The following is a 21,552-nucleotide window of genomic DNA, read 5'->3' as shown; positions in this document are numbered from 1 at the left end:
ATAGCCCCTCCAGCTCTATTAATAGCCAATTTGCAGGGCTAAAGCCCCTGTCACGTTGCGTCAGTGCAGGCCCACATGGTCTGACGTGACCCAGGGTGGGTCCTGTCCAACACAGGAAAACAGCTGGTCTGTGTGAGCCAAAGAGAAGAGCAGCAGTGCCAGTTTGAAAGCCCAGAGCTGGTCCCAGAGAAGACAAACTGCCTTCTTCAAGATGATATCTGGCTGCTGAATCATGGAACTGGCTACCAAGCCAGAGTGATTACATACATGCTGCACAATGCTATAAATCACAGTCTCCACAACATTTTTTCACAGGAACATTTCACAAATATGTATATAAAAATAAGTGTGGGTTATATTAGTTATCTAATTTCTGCTGCACATAGCTTGTAGCAAATTGTGCAGGGCATTACTTTATTTGAATGGAACAACTAAAGCAAATTCCTTTGGCCTGGCTGCACCTCAGATAAAGGAACGGAGAGTGACTTTAGCCGTGATGCTTCCACAAAATGCAGAATGACATGTAGTGTGTCTGTAAAAGAGCCTCATTTTGGAATCAAGTGAAGTCACAAAGCTATTTTATTTTCCTGATGACAGCAATTAAAATCATTGCGTAGAAATTTTTTTTGACATTTCTTGGACACACAGCTGTGCTCATGTCATCACATTTGATTTAAGGGCAAGATTTCTAGTAACAGACACCTCTGTTCAAATCAGTATTGGCTGTTTTAGTGGCAACATCAAGTGATTTTTATTGCTTAAATAAGCCCTTGTCCTTTGAATATGAATATTTGAACAACATGGTGGAAACACTCCCCAAAAGTTTCAAAACTTGAACATATAATCATGGGTGTGTGCAGTAGTGTAATTCACGCAGTTGAGATATAATGTGCACTGCAATTACAGGCCAGGGCAACATTTCAAACTGTAAAACATTATTCTGGCTTCCAAGAAACACAACAATCACACGTGCACCAGCTCATTCTGTGGCAGCACTTCTGCTTACAAGAAGAAAGTAATACACCAACACTGGCTTTTGCAAAGCGATACACGACATATACATGGCAGCGGCAGGCTCATATGTGGGGTGTTCCAAATTGAGCGAGCCCTGGGGACAGATGGTGGATCACTCGGACCGCAGCTATTTCAAAACCCATGTCAACAACAACTCACGGGCACAGTAGCAACAAGAGCGAGCGGGCGGGCGAGGAAGCTGTAAACACTGACTGTTCCTGTGGTAGTTTTTAATGATGACACAGGCATTAACATCATGGGAGTATGATGTAAGGTTTAGTATTAGATTTCATGTGGAGTTCAGTCCAAATCGTTACACACATAATTTGAAGAGACAAGTTTCATTTTTAGTTCAAAAATCTTATTTGGAAGAAAATAATATGACTAAGCACCAGATTTTCAAGATCCTGAATATTTAATTTCTTACATTTGAATATTAAATTAGCTCTATTTAGAAAATTCTCCAAATCATAATTATATATAGGCTAATAATAAAGTTTACTGGTATAGAACTTTTCAAAAATAAGTTTACAAAGTGCTTCACAGACATAAAACAGAAAATACAGATCTCTACCTCATGGTATGAGAAACTCAGTGAAAGCATCCTCCTTACCTGTGGTCAACCTCTTCTTCTTTTAGTTTCTTTTCTCAAAAAATCCCAGAAAGGATGAAATATTTCCTGCTCTTTAGCCAGTCAAACTGAGATTAAAAAGCCACATGTCCACATTTCAGTCCATACATCAAGAGTCCTTCAGCAGCCTTTGAGTGACTGAACATTCTGCCTTTGGGCTTCTTCTCTCACTCTCTCTGCCCTCTCTGATTCATGTCCTCCTATCATCCAACATGTGCTCTACTGGAGCGAGGCGGGGCTGTACCACTGAAGCTGCTGAAAGGGGTGAGCTGGCACTCTGGGACGATCTCTGGACTGTTCCCGGCAGCGGGGGAAGGGCCTCCACCGCTGCCACCACCTCCACCCCCACCCTGCTGCCTGGGAAGAGATGTCATTTCAAATAAACTACAGCTCCCACGCCATCTGTCTGCCCCGCACTGCAGCACCCCTGCCTGGTGACATCATTAGGAGGGATCCCCTCACTTAGGGTCACCCTCCCTATCCTTACCCAGAGTAATCTGCAGGTCTTACAAAGCAAAGTTGAATCTATTTTGCAGAGAAAGCTGCCACTGCATGACATAAATCCGTAATAACCGTATTCTGTATGTCAGGGAACAGTGGTCTACATTTTCCACCAACTGAGCTCTTTCTGTCTTTTACTCTCTGACCTTTACCAGAAGAGGGAATTCCCTTGTTCTAGTACATAAAAGATGATCTTTCACTGCTCTGTGGCAAGAACAACTCAAGTTTGCCAGGGTGACACTTTTTCCAGCTGCTGGTTGACTCCATCCCGAGGTTAAATCAGGAGAGCAGACAGTGTCATTTCACATGTCACAGCTCATTGAGGAAAGAAAAGTACAGACAATCTGAAAATGTACAGAGCCACAATTTTTGGGTAATGGTGCTCAATGTTGTTCATATTACGCTCATATTACCAGGAAAGATTGTGATTTATTTTTGATTTAGTGTCTCAGTTTGGTGCTTGTTTCTGGGGATGCTGCCTAAAAAGTTTCCACTGAATCACCAACCTCACAGACCCACAAATACCCACTTTAGCTGTTCTTCCAAATTCAAATCATCCAAATCCATTTAAAAAGTGCCTGTATATTTTCAAAAAAAGTAATAAAGTGATTTGCAAATTCACCAACACTCAAAAAAAAACCAAAAAAAACATTGTATTAAAGTCCTACATCCCAAAATGGCTCAGTTAAATGTAAATCAGTGGGATAAAGTCGAGACGCAAAAGTCAGAGGAGTGACTGACTCACACGTGGAGTATGAATGAGTGAGTCTCCTTAAACACCTTCCCTGCTATTTTCTCTCGCTCATCAACAGGGTGAGAAAAGCCTGAGAGTAACCCTCTTGACTTGGAAAAAGGACGGAAGTGACAAACAACGCTGGGCATGACAGGAACTTAACTGAACAAACGTCGCAAGGTCACAACCTTTACATTTGCCTTGCTCTTGGTATGTGCATCAGCTGGGAAACAAACACGGGCTTGTACACATCACTACAACCACATACACACACATACAGTTTTTTACGAGTACATGTGCGACTGCAACAGAGGCGACCAGCTCTCTGTTCAACCCAGCTGACCTTGAGTTGAGCTGCTGCAGTCTGACCTGTTGATGTGCCCTTGAGCAGGACACTGAATGTTATGCTATTTCTCTTAATCCTGCACATACAGCACTGGTACACTTCGTGTCATCAGGTTAAAGTTTCTGTATGTTTTATCGCATTAACTACAAATGTACTGAGTGGAGCTACATTTATAAGGTCTATTAGGGTTGCTAGTTTCATTACAAAGCTTGTTGTTAGGCTGAAAAGTCCTGAATGTCAGAGCTTCCTTCAGCAACAATCAGCATCAAAGCAGTCATGGCAATAGTATAATATTATAAGGCTGTTATGGTCTAATGGTATAATGGTGTAATTGCTGTTGGGGAGGAGGAAATCTGTCCAATAAGTTATGGTTTTCAGAAAAAGATCAGCAGTCTTTTAAAGCTTTTTAGGCTAAAACACGCACAACCAGTTACTTGTCCTTTTGACTGGTGTTTTTCTCCAAGATCCAACTAATTCACCTAAATGCAACCCAATGCAGCTCATAGCTAAATGAATAAGATAAGACATATCCTATGTTGGATTCTGCATTAAAACACAGTGCTCCAGGTGACTGCACAGTAGCATCAATGTCAAGGAGCTTCAGATGTGAACAGCAGCGATTCGGTCGGGTGTTAAATCCAGTGATCATGGCGCAAACAAGCAGCTCACTGTCTGAACAGGACAAATAGCTTTCTTCTGGTGTCAATAAATACTGTAGCTGCAGCAGACCTCAAATTAGATCAGTTGAGTCACAGAGGCCTGGCCACCACAAATAGCTAACAACTTGTTTCCTACTGTGGTAAACCAGTCTAACACGCCATTCTCTCTTCACTTCTCAATACAACCCAAATCAGGTTGAAGAGGTATTTGTACATGAAGTACTGGGAAAAATATATTGTATTTATCACTAATGTTAACCTCTCTCTTTCTCTCACACAAACACACACACGCTTACACACACAAACCCACACCTGTCCTCTATATTCTGTCATGTGACAGGTGCTTTCGTCTCTTGTGAAAGTGCCACAGGCATTGCTCATACATCACCACACACACACACACACACACACACACACACACACACACACACAGCACCTGCTTCTTGGCTGTATTCTCTTAAGTGTTTGCTTGAGTGTCTCATTGCCACATCGCAGCCTTGAAAGCCATTAAAAAGCTATTTAAACACCTGTGGCCAATGGTTTATTATAAATAGACAATGTGCTACAACCACTGTTAATGCTATATCAAATGGACCGGCTGGGATGTGGATTATATACAGAGTGTAGTTTGTACATTTGAGATTACCAAACGCAGAGTGATTGAGGAGGCCCATTTATCAAGAGCAATGAGAACATGGCTGGTCCATCATTTTAGTGCTGCACACTCGTGCTGAAAGTTTTACTTATGGCTCAGAATTACTCCCTCAGTTCTTGGTGTTTAAATCTGTGCTACTTTGAGCCATCTTAAACTGGTGATCATCTTTGCTTCCTTGATATATTATATTGCATTCAGATGATTGAAATACATAACGCTGATGTTTCCTGATTAGGATTTAACTTGACCAAGAGATTTCCTAAGGATTCATAAAGGGGTTCCACAGGACTGATTTCCCTATAGATATTTTTCATCTGTAAAACATTCTAACTTTCTTTTTTTATATGTATACCATTTTAAATGTTTCTATTCCTGAAAAACCATGCAAATAATGCAGGGACTGGGTAAATGTGCATTTTTCCTGTGGTGGAAACTTGAAGATGGGCTTGAAACTCTTATATGGGACACGATGACCTTATAAAAAGGGCCAAACCCATTTTTCCAAACGCAGACACATATAAATACAGAAACACACCTAACATTTACGTTACATTGATTAAAGGGTCCTGAGGTGGGTCTCTCACTGATGGTTTTATTAGATATGGTGTATGATTTCATGAAGGTTCATAAATGCAAATATGAACTCACATACATTCAGATGCACGTATCCACAAGAGGAGCTATTTAGAGTGGGAAGGGGACCTCTGCTAGAGAGGTCTCTTTGGAGGGGTATAGGTCAGAGGGAAAGTGGGTGTGCATGTGTGAGAGCAGTAAAACTGGGAGGTTGCTTGAAAGACGACAAGGCTGACAAAGATGAAAGAAACTGGTGGAAAAAAAATGAAGTTAACTCAGTCAACTGGATTATTTTCAGTGTTTCAATGTGTGTTCAGTTTATCTAAACTTGTACCTTTCACCACATTCAGTTGCTGAGTCTTACATGCACAGTTATACAGACTGACATGCAGAGGCAGGCATGTGCATGCACAAACATCTACACACACACACACACACACAGGTGGTGATGTCAACAAGCCATCGGGTATCTCACAGCGGGATGTGACATTCACTTTCACAGCTTTCATATCACCGTGACGACGGCCAGTCTGCATGCCAACAGTGGGTGACTGGGTTTGACTGACAACTAACTTGTCTTAAGTCCTGCGTGTGTGTGCGTGTATGAGACACAGCAAAAATATCCTTGTCATGCCATTTAATCCAGTGTTTAGTCTGAAAATCAGGAACATTTTTGTGAGATGTATTATAAAGAAATAAGTTTCAGCTGCAAATGGGCCACTGAGATCGGTCATTTCCTTGCAGCAGAGCTTGAGAGAGAAACAGAGGCACCCTCATCAGGGACGATGTGACAGTCCATGAGTGGAAAAGGTGTCATGGTTGGTGTATCAGTGACTGGCACAAGGAAAACTGTCGCGGTTTTATATTTGCCATGTCTGCCTCTTAGTCCATCTATCACTCAGTGTCCAGCTGTCACAGTTTGAGATAACGTGACTGTATCAGTGTCTGTCTCCAAGATTACTTTCAGGGTGATGTCATCCAGCTGCCTGTCTACCAGCTGAGTGTCTGTCATAAAAAGCTACCTGTCTGACTGTCTGTGTATCTGACTGACAACCAGCTACTCTCCACACCAGATTCACGTCATCTCTTTTCTTTATGCAGGGGAGGAAATGTCAGCTCAAGCTGCAGATTGGGATTTTTTATTTGGGGGGAGTTTGTTTTGAGTTGGGTCACACCAAGAACAACAACCCCAAATCACAACTGGTGAGGAAATGAGCGTTCATGTTTTAATCTACTTTCATCTACACCTTTCATATTTCGAATTTGCAGCCACCGTCATCACCATGGATTTAGGTGGAGTTTTAATATTCCATATCTTAAATACTGTTTTCTGAAATCTTAATGGTCAGAAACATTGAGTGCACAACTGAATACTGGAACAAAATATGACCTTAAAGCCTCTTCAGCCCAAAAATATTACTTTGACATCATTTCAAAACCAGCGAGGTCAAGTTAGCATCCTTGCATATGAACAAGAACAAAATTAAACTGCCAGTGTGTCGAGACGTTGCTTCTGCATGTCTGCCTCTGTATGTCTCGCCGTCTATTGACTGGTGGGTTGGTTTTCTGTGCATCTGTCCGTCCATCTGTCTTTCACTTACGAGGATCAGTAGCAGTAATAAAAGTGCCTGCTTTCTACCTCGATGTTGGTCTGTCATCTAGAGCTTTGGCTGTGCCATGTTTAACACTCAGAGACAGAAAACTTTTTCCTTCTGTACTGTAACAATCTAATGAATTAGGATTTGTATCCCTACTGTACTGGTGTATACATACACCACATGCACAACAAAATCAAAAGGGATTTGACACTGAAACTTTCAGCTTTTGAAGCAGAAGCAATAGTATGCAAACAGAAAAAAGACAAAAGCAGAGAGCGAATCAAACTCTGAGAGACAGAAAGACAGACAAAGAGACAGCAAGAAAGCCATATGGAGACATCTAGACAGACAGTAGGAGAAAGGCGGCATTAAGAGATGAGGACTGGCTCAGCTGGGTTTCCAGAGCTGGGATTTGAACCTGCTGCTACAGCTCACTGTGCTGTCAGCAAGAGGTCTAACTAGAAGCATTATGTGCTCATGCAAGACACACACAGGCCTCTGTTCAAATATCTGAAATCTGCTTCTGGAGACTTCAGATGTGCTTGACTTAAAACACAACTGTAATAGGTTTGATGCCAAGTATGATAAATGTTTAATGTGTGCATATGGCAAGTTATGTCTTTACTGCATTTATAACAATATTTAACTTTGAAAACAAATAATGATTTAAAAATCATGTCTGTAAGGTAAATATTTCATCGGATATTTACTGAAGTTACCTGCTGTCGAGTTATTTGCACCAGAAGATGGCACTTTTGTCAATCATATCTCATCCACTTCACTCAGATGAAAAAAAATACAGAAGTACGCAAAATATTAACAAATGAAAACAACAAAGTCCTAAATCTTGGACCTTCAGCTTCACTGAACGAAAAGACAGATTGTAAAACAAATCCTACACATACACCGTATCCCCGTCCAAACTCTGGAAATCACATGAAGTTACCAACCAAGGTCCCTCATAGTTTTGGTGTACCCAAATTGCAGCCTGCTCATAAAATGTTCCACACACAAATTGCTCGCTCCATGACTCATTTTATGCCATATAGGTGCCAAACACACAGGATGCAACCATGTTGACATGGAAACGCAATAAACAGACAAACAGACTCCTCATGTCTGCAGACCAGAGGTTGTATTCTAGTCATGTTATCTGGGGTTTAAAAAGGAAAAGGCTGAATAAATTTGCAGACAAATTTGTTCGATGCAAAAACAAAATATAAGTTTTGCACATTTTTAAATGCAGTTTGATAACATTTGAATTCGCTGTATTTCACAGGCAGCTCCACATGACAAGTTTCTAATCTTTGGCCTTACAGTGCTACTCACCAGTCAGCGCTGTTCAGCTGCTCCCCTCTCCTCAGCTTTACTTCATCCCTTATCTTATTCTCTCTTTCTTTTTCTTTCTTCTTTATTAAGAAAAACAAAACAAAAAAATACCTCACTCGCTTTACACTTTTGTCAAATCTTTCCAGCAGTCTGGTCCTCTCTGCCCCTCTCGGTCTCTCTGTGCCTGTCTCACTGTCTCTGTCTCTCTGTCTGTCTGTCTCTATCCAGCTATTCCAGACATGTTTCAGGGCTCAGTCCCAGCCAAATATGGGAGGAGGGCGGTAAACAAGGAAGACAGCCTCCACTGTCACTGGGCCTGCTGCCCTACTGTACACCACACACACACACACACACACACACACACACACACACACACACACACACACACACTGTTCTCCTGTGGCAAGACACTACATTTAGTGGTTATTCTCATTTTTCTTACAGTAAATTCAAGTCAGCAACTTTAAATATGTAATATTTTAATAATCACAATTACATTACATTATTATTACAACATGCTCATTTGCTGTCTTGCTTGAATTTTTTTGTCAAATTAGAAACTTGAAAAACATCCATTTAATACAATAAAGAAACACTAGTAAATATCAGCATAGACTGATAGTGTTTTCAATCATGTCATTTCTAGTTTAATGACAACAAATGATACAATTTCTCTCTCATACCAAATGACATTGTTAGTGTCACTTTCTTCCCTGGCATCTCTTCAAAGATCTGCTTTCTTTATAGCACAATGCTTGCACACTATAAGTGCAAGCATTGTGTCTGCACCTGGAGAACAACATCTCTGTTGTTTTATGTCATAAAGCAATCTCAGTTTGTGCCATATAACTACATCCTTCAGACACCCTGCAAAATCAGACTTTGTGATCATACTAATACCTGTGTGTCATTTTTTCTAAAGCTAATGGCATTGGTGTAGCTGTGTTGCCTTTCAGTGGCCCAAACAGTAGCCTTTTGACTGGTCTGACCTCTGGGTCGACAGCTGCCACCAAACCCTAGGGCTATTAGTGGAGCAAAGGCAAGCTGACAAACACAAGGTGCACTGCACACCCTCACACATACCACAAAAAAGACTTATACAAATATACAAAAATTTACAGGCATTGACAGACAGCTATGCATCCCTATATAGTGCAAAAATACTGTGTAACACCAACACAAACTATATACATAAATAACTTTACACACACACTTCATGTTTCCATTCTTTACAAGTGCAACACTCATCGCAAATTCCTGCTGTTACAGAAAGCTCGAGACGCCTCTCCTCACGTCCCCCCTGAGCGTGTGCATCAGGATGAAATACACACAACTCTAAGCTCCCTAATCGCGCGGACCCTTTTAAGACACACATCTTTCGTTCAGTCCTCTCAACTGGATTCCCAAGGTCGCTGGCACTGTGTTAAAAATGGCATCAGGAAGAGTCAGGCGATCCCCAGATGCATTCAGACATCACCGTCTGAGGATGAAAACTTCGCTTAACGCCCGGGCAAATAAACAAGTGTGGATTCCTCAAACGATACCTGATGAGTGATCAGTGTCCACTGTGCTGCAGCGTGTAAAAATAGGCCCTTCTGTCATGGAGGTTATTAGTGTATGAGGTCACCTAGGTTTGGCAACTCAAATATGTATTTTACACCTGATTAACATTCTCTCAGTGCCTACTAATAATCTTTTACACAATCACTTTTCCTCCCAGTGGGAGTCAGCCACTTTTTATGACACCGAAATAGAACTCCAAACTTTTTTTGGTCATAATTGAAATGCTGTTGACAGAACGTCTTCTCCTGAAATGACTGGATACTCATCATTTCAAAACAACAAAGACCCTCTATAAACAGACACTGTCATCCTGCACCAGCTTCCTGTGAGTCAGATTGTCACGTCCAAGTGTAAGAGCGAAGGCTGCAATTAGAGAAACGAATAAACTGGCCGAGAGGTTTTTGTGCTGAGTGCTCAGAACACTGCTGCCCATTCAATTAGGATCAAACTTGCAATCCTGGCGATTCACACTGACCTTCTTGCAATACAGCAATTACCGCAACGGCTCTCTGGGGATGTTCATAAAAATGAAATGGGTCTTTGCAAAGCCATAAAAGGAGAGAAAAAAAATCCCATATATAAAAGTGGATGCAGCACCACAATGGCTGCCAAGTCCTGACTCAACTGAGGGCGAGTGCATCCTCCTGTTCGAGCAAAACTTCCCAGATTAACAGCAGTAATCATGAATCTCATCATCACTGAGAGGATCCAAGGGACTCTCCAAGACTGTCAGTCAGCGTAAGTGGCCACACTGTGTCTTAAAAACGCCAAGACAGGATATTTTACGACGTTATCAATGCGTGATGTTCAGTTGATTCCAGAAATGGTCTTGTAACGATGTGTTACGGTCTGCTGTTTGCTGATCCCACTGAGACACTTTCCATTACTCATTCATATACTTCAAAGGGGACAAACTAATACATGTATGCAGCAATAATAGTATAATGATAATAATTCTACAACATTAAGAAAGTCTTTGATGTTACAGATGGTGAAATGTTACATTTCTGCCTCTTCTGCGATTGATTTGGTCACTGCATAGTTGAAAAATGGTACAAAAGAAGCGACAATTCTTTAAAGTGTATCTGCGCCAACAACTTACACCACAAAAGTCTATGGATTAGGGAATGGAAAGAAGACAGTGTATTAAATAGGGTGCCCACATTTCAAATTCCTAAACTTCTGGCACAGAAGCAAAAGCGAGCCACTGGATGGAGGTGGGTTTGGGCACTTTTGAGGCTGGGAGTCGATGGTGGTTCAGGTTACAACCCCCTCCCGGGGAGGGGGCAGCGCCAGTAGCAGGGCGACTGACGCCCCCCTATTTCTGCAGCAGCTATTTAAAGGCCTAATTGACAGGTTGGGGGAGGAGGGTGTGGTGGTGGGGGGGCTGCATGGACTTTAATCGTGGGCTCTGAGCTTGTTTGTGAATTAGTGAAACTGAATGCAATGTCTGGCATCTGCATTCAGGAAACTGTGTATGTTTTCATCTATTCGAAACTGGCAAGTATCAAAGGTTGAAACACCGTTCACCCAATATTACTGCAAGTCTCTGAGGCAGAAATGACTTTTTCCTCTGAGCAAATATTGTCTGTGAGGCCTCTGCATATTGCCTCCATGCTGCTGAACTCTATCCAAAACTATTACTATTAGTATTACAAAACCTTCAAAATGAATATTCTGTGTACTTCAGTTTGGGGTTTTGTTTCAACCATGTTGACCGACTGTGTACTCAAGTTGACTCTGTATTTCTTTTTGTGGATATTAGAAGATACAATCAAAACACAAACTGTATCCTCAATGTGTTTCCTTTTATTAAGGAAAAAATAAAACCACTAGAACAGCAGCACCAGACTGAAAGTCTCTATTAGTAACTGTGTATGAGTGGAGACAACCATCAATCAAACTGTGCGTGTCTGTTGTGTGTGTGTTTGCAGGGACGAACCGTGCTCGCCTTCTGCTGTGTCCTCACAGCGATGGCTGAAATTGTCGTACGAGTCCCAGCGGATCAGAGACTCCTGGGTGTTGTAGTCCACAGAGACACTCGGTCCGTTCTCCAGGTGGCCCAGACCTGAGGAACACAAGGCCTGATGGGTAATGGGGGTCCTTAAACAGAGCGTATTGGCTCAAATGGATGAGTGCACAGGAAGTGTCACTCCCAACACAAAAAGCCATAGTTTGGGAGAAATGACATTTTTGCCAGTACATTAGATCTGATTAAGTCAAGTTTTAAAATCTGATTTTTACCTTTGATTTTTTCTGGTCCATATGAGAAGACAAACTCCACCTTCCCATACTCTGGGAACCTTTCATCTGTTCAGAGACACACAGTAAAAACATGTTGTTGTTTTTTTTTTTGTAAAATAAACTTGTCACATTAGCCAAGACTCACATATATAGACAAATACTGAATTTTTCCTTCTGATTACAAAATGATAACAAAGCATTGTCAAACACACAAACGTGGATAACATACTGAGAACTGTAAAAACACACCCACCCAGAGAGCCGTTACCTTTGAAGGTCTCGTCCAACTCATTCTTTCCAAAAACCACCCCGAGGTCATGGATGGCACAAGTGTGGAACTGCACCCTGAACACCACGTCTCTGGTCGGGTTTCTGTACCTCTTGTGGTAACACTTCAGCTGTGGGGAGCATGAAAGGGAGAGACAGGTTGCGAAAGATCAATATATAAATTGATGTATCAATCAGGTGAGAAATTAGGGCAAAAGGAGGAGGAAAGTCCAGTGTTGTTATTGAAATCTTACCAAGATGTCTCCCTTCAGAAGCAGGCCTGGTTCAATAGTGATGCAGATACTGGTGTTGCTGTCTCCCTGCACATTGCTGTGGTAAGAAAAAAAAAAAAAGACAACAATAACTTGTGAAAAGTCAATCACTGGTTGCCTCATGGGGTCAGTTTTGCCCTGGATTCAAACACAAGCCACACTGAACTGGAATAAGAGTTTTCATACTATATTCCTGACGTATAGACTGGTTGCATTGCCTGGTAGATCTTCAGGAAAGGACGACAGCCTGTGAGGGGAAATAAACAAGGACATTGAAACATTTCACCAAAATAAAATAACAAAAAAAAAACAAAAAACAAACAAAAAAAAGCCTCTTTCTGTAGATTTTGGCAGAGGAAGATACTCACCTCCTTTGGACTCGAAGTTGGGTATGCCGTGCATGATAACATGATGCAGGAACAGAGGCTTGTTGTTTATTTTTATGTGTCCGGACAGAAGGCCGTTGAAGTATCGCACATACCTGCAGACAAAGGAAAGTAAACAAAGTCTCTAAGTGGTGGAATATTGTTTTACTTTCAGGACTTTATCCCCTTGGCAGCATCACCTGTGCCAGAAATTTCAGGTCACTTTCCCAAATAGTTTATGGGATAACTTGGGTGCGAAATTGATATTTTGGCCTGAATGTGGTGCATTTATGGATAGAATGTGCCCAGTAAATTTCATCTCTTCAATCTGGTAATTACATGTCCTTATCACCTACCATATTAAGTGTGCATTTTTGCTGGATCTCACAGCAAATTTCCTTGATGTCCAGCCACTGGATTTTAACTGAACTGATTGTGGATGAAGGGGACTTGACCTGATGATCGCAGCAGAAGAGGTCAGCTCACCAAGATTATTGGGAATCATCCTCTGGGGAACATGAATATCTCCACCAAAATCAATGGCAGTTGAGATACAAGATCCTACACGGCTATTCTACCCCTAAGCATGTCAGGACCTTCTGGCTAGATTACACACCAAATCCACACTGAATAAACCCCGATCCTGCGTGATTCACCTTTACCGCCCGTTAGCAGCCACAACTGAATTCCGCTCTGACTGTGAAACAGCCGTTATCCACTACGGGAAACGTCAGAGTGAATTAGTGTGTACAGAGGCCAGTTGGGGGTCTGTTGAGTTAGTGTGGTCTGGTTGTAAATGATGATAATGATGATGGTACCAAACATGACCTTGACCGTGGGGTCGCCACATGCAGACACCCCCCTTGCTCTGCTGTCAGTGGACAGATGGTTTCGCCTCTCTGAAATTCAATTAGACTGGGCCGGGATGCCACGAAAGCAGCGCAGAGAGGAGGAAGGGACTTGTAGCTGCAGAACATTTGTGTGCGATAGGAGACGTAACTGTGTTTTTCAATGTCTTTTATTAAGAAATTACACTATATTAAAGGTTTCACGTGAAGCCTCTGAAACATGTACACGTGGATATTGACTGATTGAGATAAGATGACTGTATATTACAAGCTGTGAGTGTCGGGCTCAAAATTAAGACTTTCCCTCCACAAACCCTCCATCAAACAGTCAATGCAGCTAGTAAAATTATAGAGAAGAATGAACTTGGTCAAAAAATATTAATTAAACATAAAGAGTGAAGCTGCTGAAAGTGTATGTTGTAATTGTGTTTATGCCTCTTGAACCAACTAAAGTTTGCACTTTCCTGCGCTGTCCAAGTCCCTACAATCACATTTCTGACGTCACCTTACAGTATCTCATCATGTATCAGTCTTTAGATACTTTTCTTTCAGTAAAAAATGTGATCCTGTCACTACACAACCCACAACCTGTCTATCACCACTATTACAACCAGGTTTTCTATGAGATCCATTTGAGAGTTTCTATCAGCTACCTGCTGGATTTACTCTATAACCAGCAGCATCTAGACTCTGGGTGATCCTGTCCCATCTCTTGAAGTATCTTCTTATGGGCTTGATGAAGATGCTTCATATCAGTGAAGTCTTGCTCTCTCCTTATTGAAATGACAGATGGAAACAAGACTGTACCTCAGGAACACATGTCAACTATCTCTTTCCATCATCTATTTACAGTTTTTTCTTTATTAAAATAGTAACTTCTTAACTGATGAGATCAACTGAATCTGACCTAGTGGCACACAAAGGGCAGCCAATCCTCTCAACAAGAGTTTTCACGACAACCATGGTAATGATTTAATGATACTAAAAAGCTACATGTAACACCTTTAATCCAAACTTTTACAAGCTTTCATAACAGCAGCAGCAGACTGAGCTCATCTTTTACTCCTGATGTTAATGTCACACATTCCAGACCATAATACTGGCAGACTCCTGGGGCACAGATAATTATATCCGAAGCAGGAAATAGCAGCGGGGCAGAGGGCAAGCCTATAGACCTGTTAGAGAATGGCTGGCTGCTTAATTCACTCACTGAAATGAAGTGGTGTTAAGTCCCTTGGTGTTTCCTGTGTTTCTTTGTTAATTCTCCGTCACCTTTTTCATGCTCATCCTTTCCAAAAAGCTCAGATCAAGAATCCTCTCAACGCAGGTGAAGAAGGTAGACGTGAGGGGTCAGGCCTAAGAAGCCGAATAATAATAATGCAGAAGGGGCTAATAATATGGTAGGGGCAGATTTATGACTTAAAGGAGGATGTCTCAGAAGACAGTCTGCCATGAGTGAGCTGCATTCAAAATAAGAAATAGTTTAAATACCTTTAAACCACTCTGGATTGGATTGACTCCTCTGGTTTGGAATTTACTCTGCTGTTTTGCTCTCTATTCATGGAAAGGACATTATCTCCAAACGCTCATTGCTAAATGTGGAGAAGAACTGGAGGAAAATATGCTCTGATATGTTTAAAAGACAGGAATGAACTGCCACTAAGCCCTGCAGCCTCCCCAGAGACACCAGTGGAATCCCTCAGACAGACAAGACAGATTACTTCTCTCCATGCCGTGACATTTACTCACAATTATCTCAATTAAAACTAAATTGGAGATAAACAGAAAAAAAAGGAAAGAATTTCCTCTGCAAATTGTTTCTGAAACTAAATGGGAAAGATGGAGTTGGGCCACAGCACTGATCAGTCAGTTTGTTTGTTACCCAGTTCTTCAAATGACCATTAGCTAAACCCAAAAGTATAAGGAACACATGTAAACCTGTTTATCTGCTATAATAAGCTGCAAACGTTAGCATGTTCAGCTAAATAGCTTACTACCTACAGTAGGAGAGCTACAGCCAAAGGCCAAGGAGCATTTCTTACGACATTATGATGTGTGGATACATTAAGAGCAGGAGAGGACTCATAAAGCTTCAAGCAGATATCAGCAAACAGGAAGTGAGGTAATAACTAACCTTTTCTGCGATGGCTGACCCACAGGAAGTGCTTTGTCCTCGTAGAAGCGCCTCATGGCAAACCTGTCCAACGCCTGGTCAGCACTGCGTGGCACAAAATTAGACGGGCATTGTTACAAGTTGTTGTTCCACAAATTATAACGTATCAACAACTGCTTCGGTTTTATAAATATCCCCTGGCCTTTACTATTAACAAAGCTGCTTTAAATCCTCCTGGCTCCATCCCACCTATTAACATCTGGCTGCATTAAAGACTGATGACATTGTTGGAGCACTTCTTCTCACAGAGCCAGAAGAAGAAAATAAGCTGACCAGGCCTCAGTGTTTTGCCATAATAATCACATCACTGTTTAATTTTCAAGACTACTCAAATCCCAGACCTTGAGGTGATAGATTGGCTCCCCTGTCCTCACAAAACCTTGTGAAAAGGAGATTTAAAGTAAATTCGTCATCCGTCATGATTAATACCTTGCAGATATGTTGCTGTAGTGCATGTACGCAGCCACCACCACCCCTGTTCGACCTCGGTTCCCCTGTGACACACAAACAGGGGAGAGAGAAAACTTTCTCAGCAATATGATTTTGAGTTTGACTGTTGATGATTGAAAGGTTTGTTTGACACAGGAATCATTTCAAAGAGATCAAAGATTTTTGTCATAAATATCACGAAACAGATCAACATTAAAAACCCAAATGCTGGAGGAAACATAAATACATGTTTGATCACTGTACTTGTTTAGACTAACCAGTCAGGCTCTAAAAAGCAATAAATCTATTGCGGAAAGAAGCAGGAAAGCTGGGAAATTGTTTTCATTTCTTCCTTTTCTGCTTCATCTGGATAGCATGTACTGGATATCAAATACTGTATAGTTGTGCATGTTTAAATGAGAGAGAATTAATTGTATAACAAATTCACATCAGGACAGTTGTGTTTCCTGCCATTGCTACTTTACCTTGTTGTGCAGTACAACCACATTGTGTGGGTCTCCATTGAGCCACGTGTCGATGGCCTTGCACATACTGCAGATTTTGTCCAGCGCTGGTGCATGGTGGTCTGGCCAGCCAAACTCCAGAACCTGGGGGGGTAACCAGACCAGAAGGAGGTTTCATTTTTCATCCTTGTGGTTTCATTCCCCTCAAACATGAGGTTACCTATTAGATATGGTTTGTTTGTGTACCTTGTGGTTTAACTTTGATATGTCATTCCTCTGCTCGCTCAGGTTGAGCATCTGAAATCAGAAAGAGAACAAATATAAATAAATGTGTGATAAACATGTGTGACATTTTGAATTCATCATGTTTTTCTTGCTCTAAAACAAGAAATATAAGTAAAGTAAACAACTGTGTTGTGAAAAAGTATCGCTGAAATTTCCGCATTGATCAAAATCAAAAGGACAAAGTTGAGTAAACAGGAAGTGATATGGGATGAAAGTCCAGGATTCACAGGGGGGAGTGCATCTCACCAGATAGTGTTCGCCGTGTTTGGACCGCAGCATCGTCGCCACCTCCTTGAGGTTGGTGGTGTAGCTGTGCTCCTCGGCGCCAGCGGGGAAAGAGACGGAGATGATCCTCTCTGTGATGTAGACCAGGTCCACCTCATAGCTCTCCTCCATGGCCTGAACCACACTCTGACTCCTGGAGAGGCAGAGAGAGCAAGACATGTTTATCTGGAGCTTTTGTATCCCAGCTGGGGGGGATACCTTCATGGTCAAACTGAACATCTTTAAACCACACAGCTGAGGTTCAAACTTTTTGTTGGCGAACATCTACCCTGCTCCCCTCAAAGATACCTGAGTCCTGATTTCATGAAGGTTGGCATAGGAAAAGGTGTGTGTTATATAACCAAACTGGAACACTTAGCTTTTTAAAATAAAGCCAAGATATACTGAGCAAAAATATAAATGCAACACTTTTGTTTTTCCATAAACAGAAGACACACACAGACACAGATACACACACCTGTGCAGGAATCATGCTGTGTAATCAGCATCTTGATGTGCAACACCTGTCAGGTGGACTGATTATCTTGGCAAAGGAGAAATCCTAACTAACAGATTTAAACACATTTGTGAAGAAAATTTGAGAGAAAGACGCCTTTTGTGTGGTTAGAAAAAGTTTTAGTTTTACAAAGCTGGCTTTCACAATAAAAGGTTCTCATTGTCTAAAAAAATCTATTGAAAAGGCCAAAACCAACAATAAATGTACCCTTCTAACGTATCTCCTGCCAACGCATGATGCAGTTTATTCCTTTGTGCTGCAGACACCATTGTTGTCCAAGAACTATTAAAGTCACATCACTGAGCCACATCACTGCACTGAGTGATGCGTTCCTTTATTACCGTGAACATGGGCACTGCAGTGTATTTTGAGTCAATCACACCATAGTGCTACTCACTCGTGCATTAAATGTGTATTAATCCCCGGCTGAAAATAGTCCCTAACAAATTTGCTATTTACTTCTGTTCGTTTCTGTTTGCTAAAACCTACAGTGCCCTGCTGTTTTAGGAAACTACTGATTTTTTAATAAATAAAACTGTGCATTTGTGACTAATTTTTTTTTTGTGGGAATGAATGGAGTTGGAGCTAATACCACATTCATGTCATATTGATACACTGCTAGTAGCTATAATTGTAGATGCTTCGTGCAAACTGGGATCAACATAGAGTTAGAAGTTTGGATTTGGTGTAAACAACATTTTAGCAGGGTTTGACCTTTTTACCTCGTAAATGCAGAACAGTCGTCTCACATTAAGTTGACATAAAAGTCATGATCATCAGCTTTGTTCACTCAAAACTGAATTCCACATTTCAGAGATTATCATCACACTTCTGAAACTCAGAGTTCATCGCAAACATCCACTTGATCAAATGTAAACTCCTGCAGCTCACTCTTATATTTCTTGGAGAGGAAAAGGTTTGCAATCCTTCGCCGACTGTTGACACGACCTCTGCTGATATTATGTAATCTCTTTCATTGGCCAGACAACGATCAGGTTTATTGGCTGGTGAGCATACAGTAAATCCCCTGCATGAGAAATAACCATGCTTGAAGAATAACAGACAACAGAGAGGGTGGAATGAGAATTTACATTCCAAGAAACAAGGCTAAACAATCATTTTTTGATGTTCATCATAAAATAAAATTCAGTTGGGGATCAAACTGGATTATTAAAGGACTTACTACTTAAGAAAAGTAGCAGAATTTTTTTCAGTTTTTGTCCCAACAATCATTTTGTAATCCAAGAGTCATGTGTTTCTGGGGAAAACTCTTCAAAGACCGTGTTGTAGAAAAAACTGAAGAAAGATCCTCAGATGCTTTTTGGTTAAGCTGCCATGAGGGTTATCCTGGAGGTAAAATAATCTATTCTTAATTTATTCTATATCAGCTCCATTTTCCTGTGTAGACATCTGTGCACCTGCATATAACACGATGGCATGACACTGCTGAGTCTTACCGTGACTGCTTTCGCCTTATCTCCACACTCTTGCAGGACCTCGTAGATCCCTGTAGAGTGCACATACACACAACACACACACACACACACACACACACACACATACATGCAGAGAGAGGGGGAGACAGGGAAATGATTCATCAGCATACTTCATCTGGTAATGATGATGACGTTACTAAATTACAGTCTGACATAACCGGTTAGAGAAAAGTCAGAGCACAAGAAGCAAAACTGAAACTGTTTTGGAGAAAGAGAAAGAAAGAGAGAAAAGAAGAGGAAGAGCAAGATAAAACAAAGAGGAGGAGGGGGAGAAAAAGAAGGAGCAGCATAAGGGACTAAAGCAAAAAGAAGGGAGAAAACAGAGTAAATTGAGAAAAGGAATAGAAGAAGAATGAAAGATGGAAAAGGAGAAGACAAAGAAGGTGAAGATAAGAGGAAAATAGGAAAATGTTTAAATTTTCCTATGAAGAATAAGGAGAAGAAAATGTAAAAGACAAATGAGAGAGAGAGAGAGAAGAAGGAAGGCAAGAGATAAAAAGGGGAATAAGTAAAAGAACAAAGGTGCAAAAGGGAGAAGGGAAGAAACAGAAGAAGAATTAGAAAGAGAAGAAGTATAGTAAGAAAGAGAGGAGAGATCAAGGAGGAGAAGAAGAAAAAACAATCAAAAATGGGGAGGAGGGGGAAAAGAAGTCACAATACATCAGTGTGTTCCAGGAGAAAACCATCCTGACTCAGGTCTTGTCAGGACTTCAGTGCACACTTTAATTATCTTGTCCTGAATCTAGTTATTTACTGAGGAAAGAGGTGAAGTCAGGTTGTTTTACTGTGACAGGACTGAGGAGGGAAAACGCTGCTAAATATGTACTGTCGAGGAATCTCTACATAATAGATACGAGATCTGGCTCTTCCTCTTACTGTTTGTCTGCCCAGGGAAAAACATGCCTGTATGAAGTCAGCCGCCATCGAAAAGATGAAGACACCCAAAAAGATAGAACGACAGCTGAGTTCATCTTCACAGGCATCAACATTTTATACTATATCACATAAAGAGCGAGTGCTCAGCTTTACTGGTCAAGTGGTTAAACAGAGATGTTGGAAAAGAGGGTCTCTAATCATCGCAGAAGGTTAAACACACAGCCCAAAGCTCCCTATATTGCTGCTGAGCGGCTTCTCCCAGATGAAGCTAATCCCACCCCCAAGAGCCAAAACGGGAAGCATAATTCTCTGTGATTTGACAGGAACCAGATGCCAGGCGGACCGCGGACGCTGGTGTTTGCAAAATGAAACAGCCTGTTCACATGGGGCTTCGGGGGTGTTACGCCGGAACATTTCACATCGCAGGAACAATCTGTTGTCTTGTAGCGACATGGGTGCACGAGGAATGCCTCATGAAAATCAATGCAGCATGTAATGTGGAGTATGCTACAGTATCTGTCCGTTTAAATGCACTTTTTTCACATGAGAAAGCTGGCATTCACAATAAAAGGCTGGTTCTCATTGTCTAAAAAAAAAAAAAAAATGAAAAAATGAAAAGGCCAAAACCAACAATAAATGTACCCTTCTAACGTATCTCCTGCCAACGCATGATGCAGTTTATTCCTTTGTGCTGCAGACACCATTGTTGTCCAAGAACTATTAAAGTAACATCACTGAACCACATCACTGCACTGATTGATGCGTTCCTTTATTACCATGAACATGGGCACTGCAGTGTATTTTGAGTCAATCACACATACACCATAGTGCTAACTCATTAGGGCATTAAATGGGCTTGGAGCTAACACCATTCATGTTATATTGAAGATACTGTAATTACCAGTATCCAAACTGTAAATGTATGCTGAAAGGTATACAATCTGCTGAGGAAGACCAGGTGATATGACTGAAAGCCCCACAACAGCTACTAATGGTTGTGAATGGGTTTTCCCCCAACTAAAAATCACACATTTTAACAAAGAAAGTACAACCTACAAAAGGAAAAGACTTTGTGGCATTTTGGACTCCCTGTGTGGGAGGAGCCTACCTTGTTGAACAGGTACCCAGTGCTCCACCTCCAGGATGAACGCAGGTGGGCAAAACGCCTTCGAATGGAGCTGCCCAGAGGCATGTTTTGGCACAATAACTACTCCCAACTAAACCTATTTCGTGTTTTTAAATCACAAAGCATCATCCAGGTTATTGCGACCTTCACCGTCAAGCGCTACAAACGAGACGTTCCCATTGTACCATCATGAGGGAAAAGATGCTTCATGAGCAATTATGTAATATATCATGATACATCTTCCCTCTCTTGTTTCCCTCTCGACTGCCTTCTCCCTTCTTTCTCTTGTCCTCTCCCTCCCACCCACTTTGTTCTCCCTGGAAC

At 41.4% G+C, this 21,552-nt stretch overlaps 1 protein-coding gene across 15 annotated transcripts in view; it reads right to left on the bottom strand.

Annotated features, from left to right (window-relative positions):
• tns1a (tensin 1a) overlaps window positions 1-21,552 on the bottom strand; it is a 78,811-nt gene that overhangs the window by 15,196 nt on the left and 42,063 nt on the right. For 10 of the 15 annotated variants that reach the window (XM_071464146.1, XM_071464149.1, XM_071464143.1 and 7 more), the window contains 12 exons: window positions 19,188-19,237; window positions 17,196-17,367; window positions 16,911-16,961; window positions 16,686-16,808; window positions 16,201-16,265; window positions 15,733-15,816; window positions 12,754-12,866; window positions 12,572-12,632; window positions 12,368-12,443; window positions 12,100-12,244; window positions 11,847-11,912; window positions 11,545-11,670 (listed from right to left, as the gene is read on the bottom strand). In XM_071464146.1, the coding sequence (XP_071320247.1) occupies window positions 11,545-11,670; window positions 11,847-11,912; window positions 12,100-12,244; window positions 12,368-12,443; window positions 12,572-12,632; window positions 12,754-12,866; window positions 15,733-15,816; window positions 16,201-16,265; window positions 16,686-16,808; window positions 16,911-16,961; window positions 17,196-17,367; window positions 19,188-19,237 (1,132 nt within the window). The remainder of the gene's footprint in view (window positions 1-11,544; window positions 11,671-11,846; window positions 11,913-12,099; window positions 12,245-12,367; window positions 12,444-12,571; window positions 12,633-12,753; window positions 12,867-15,732; window positions 15,817-16,200; window positions 16,266-16,685; window positions 16,809-16,910; window positions 16,962-17,195; window positions 17,368-19,187; window positions 19,238-21,552) is intronic. The other 5 variants (XM_071464157.1, XM_071464144.1, XM_071464150.1 and 2 more) reach the window with 1 other exon arrangement.

This window comes from Trachinotus anak, unplaced genomic scaffold, assembly GCF_046630095.1.
Source record: "Trachinotus anak isolate AG129_WGS33_773 ecotype Australia unplaced genomic scaffold, CSIRO_AGI_Tana_v1 ptg000026l, whole genome shotgun sequence".
In the NCBI taxonomy this organism is placed as follows: domain Eukaryota; kingdom Metazoa; phylum Chordata; class Actinopteri; order Carangiformes; family Carangidae; genus Trachinotus; species Trachinotus anak.
Note: the sequence above shows the minus strand (reverse complement) of the source record. Positions and strands in the feature narration are given on the sequence as shown.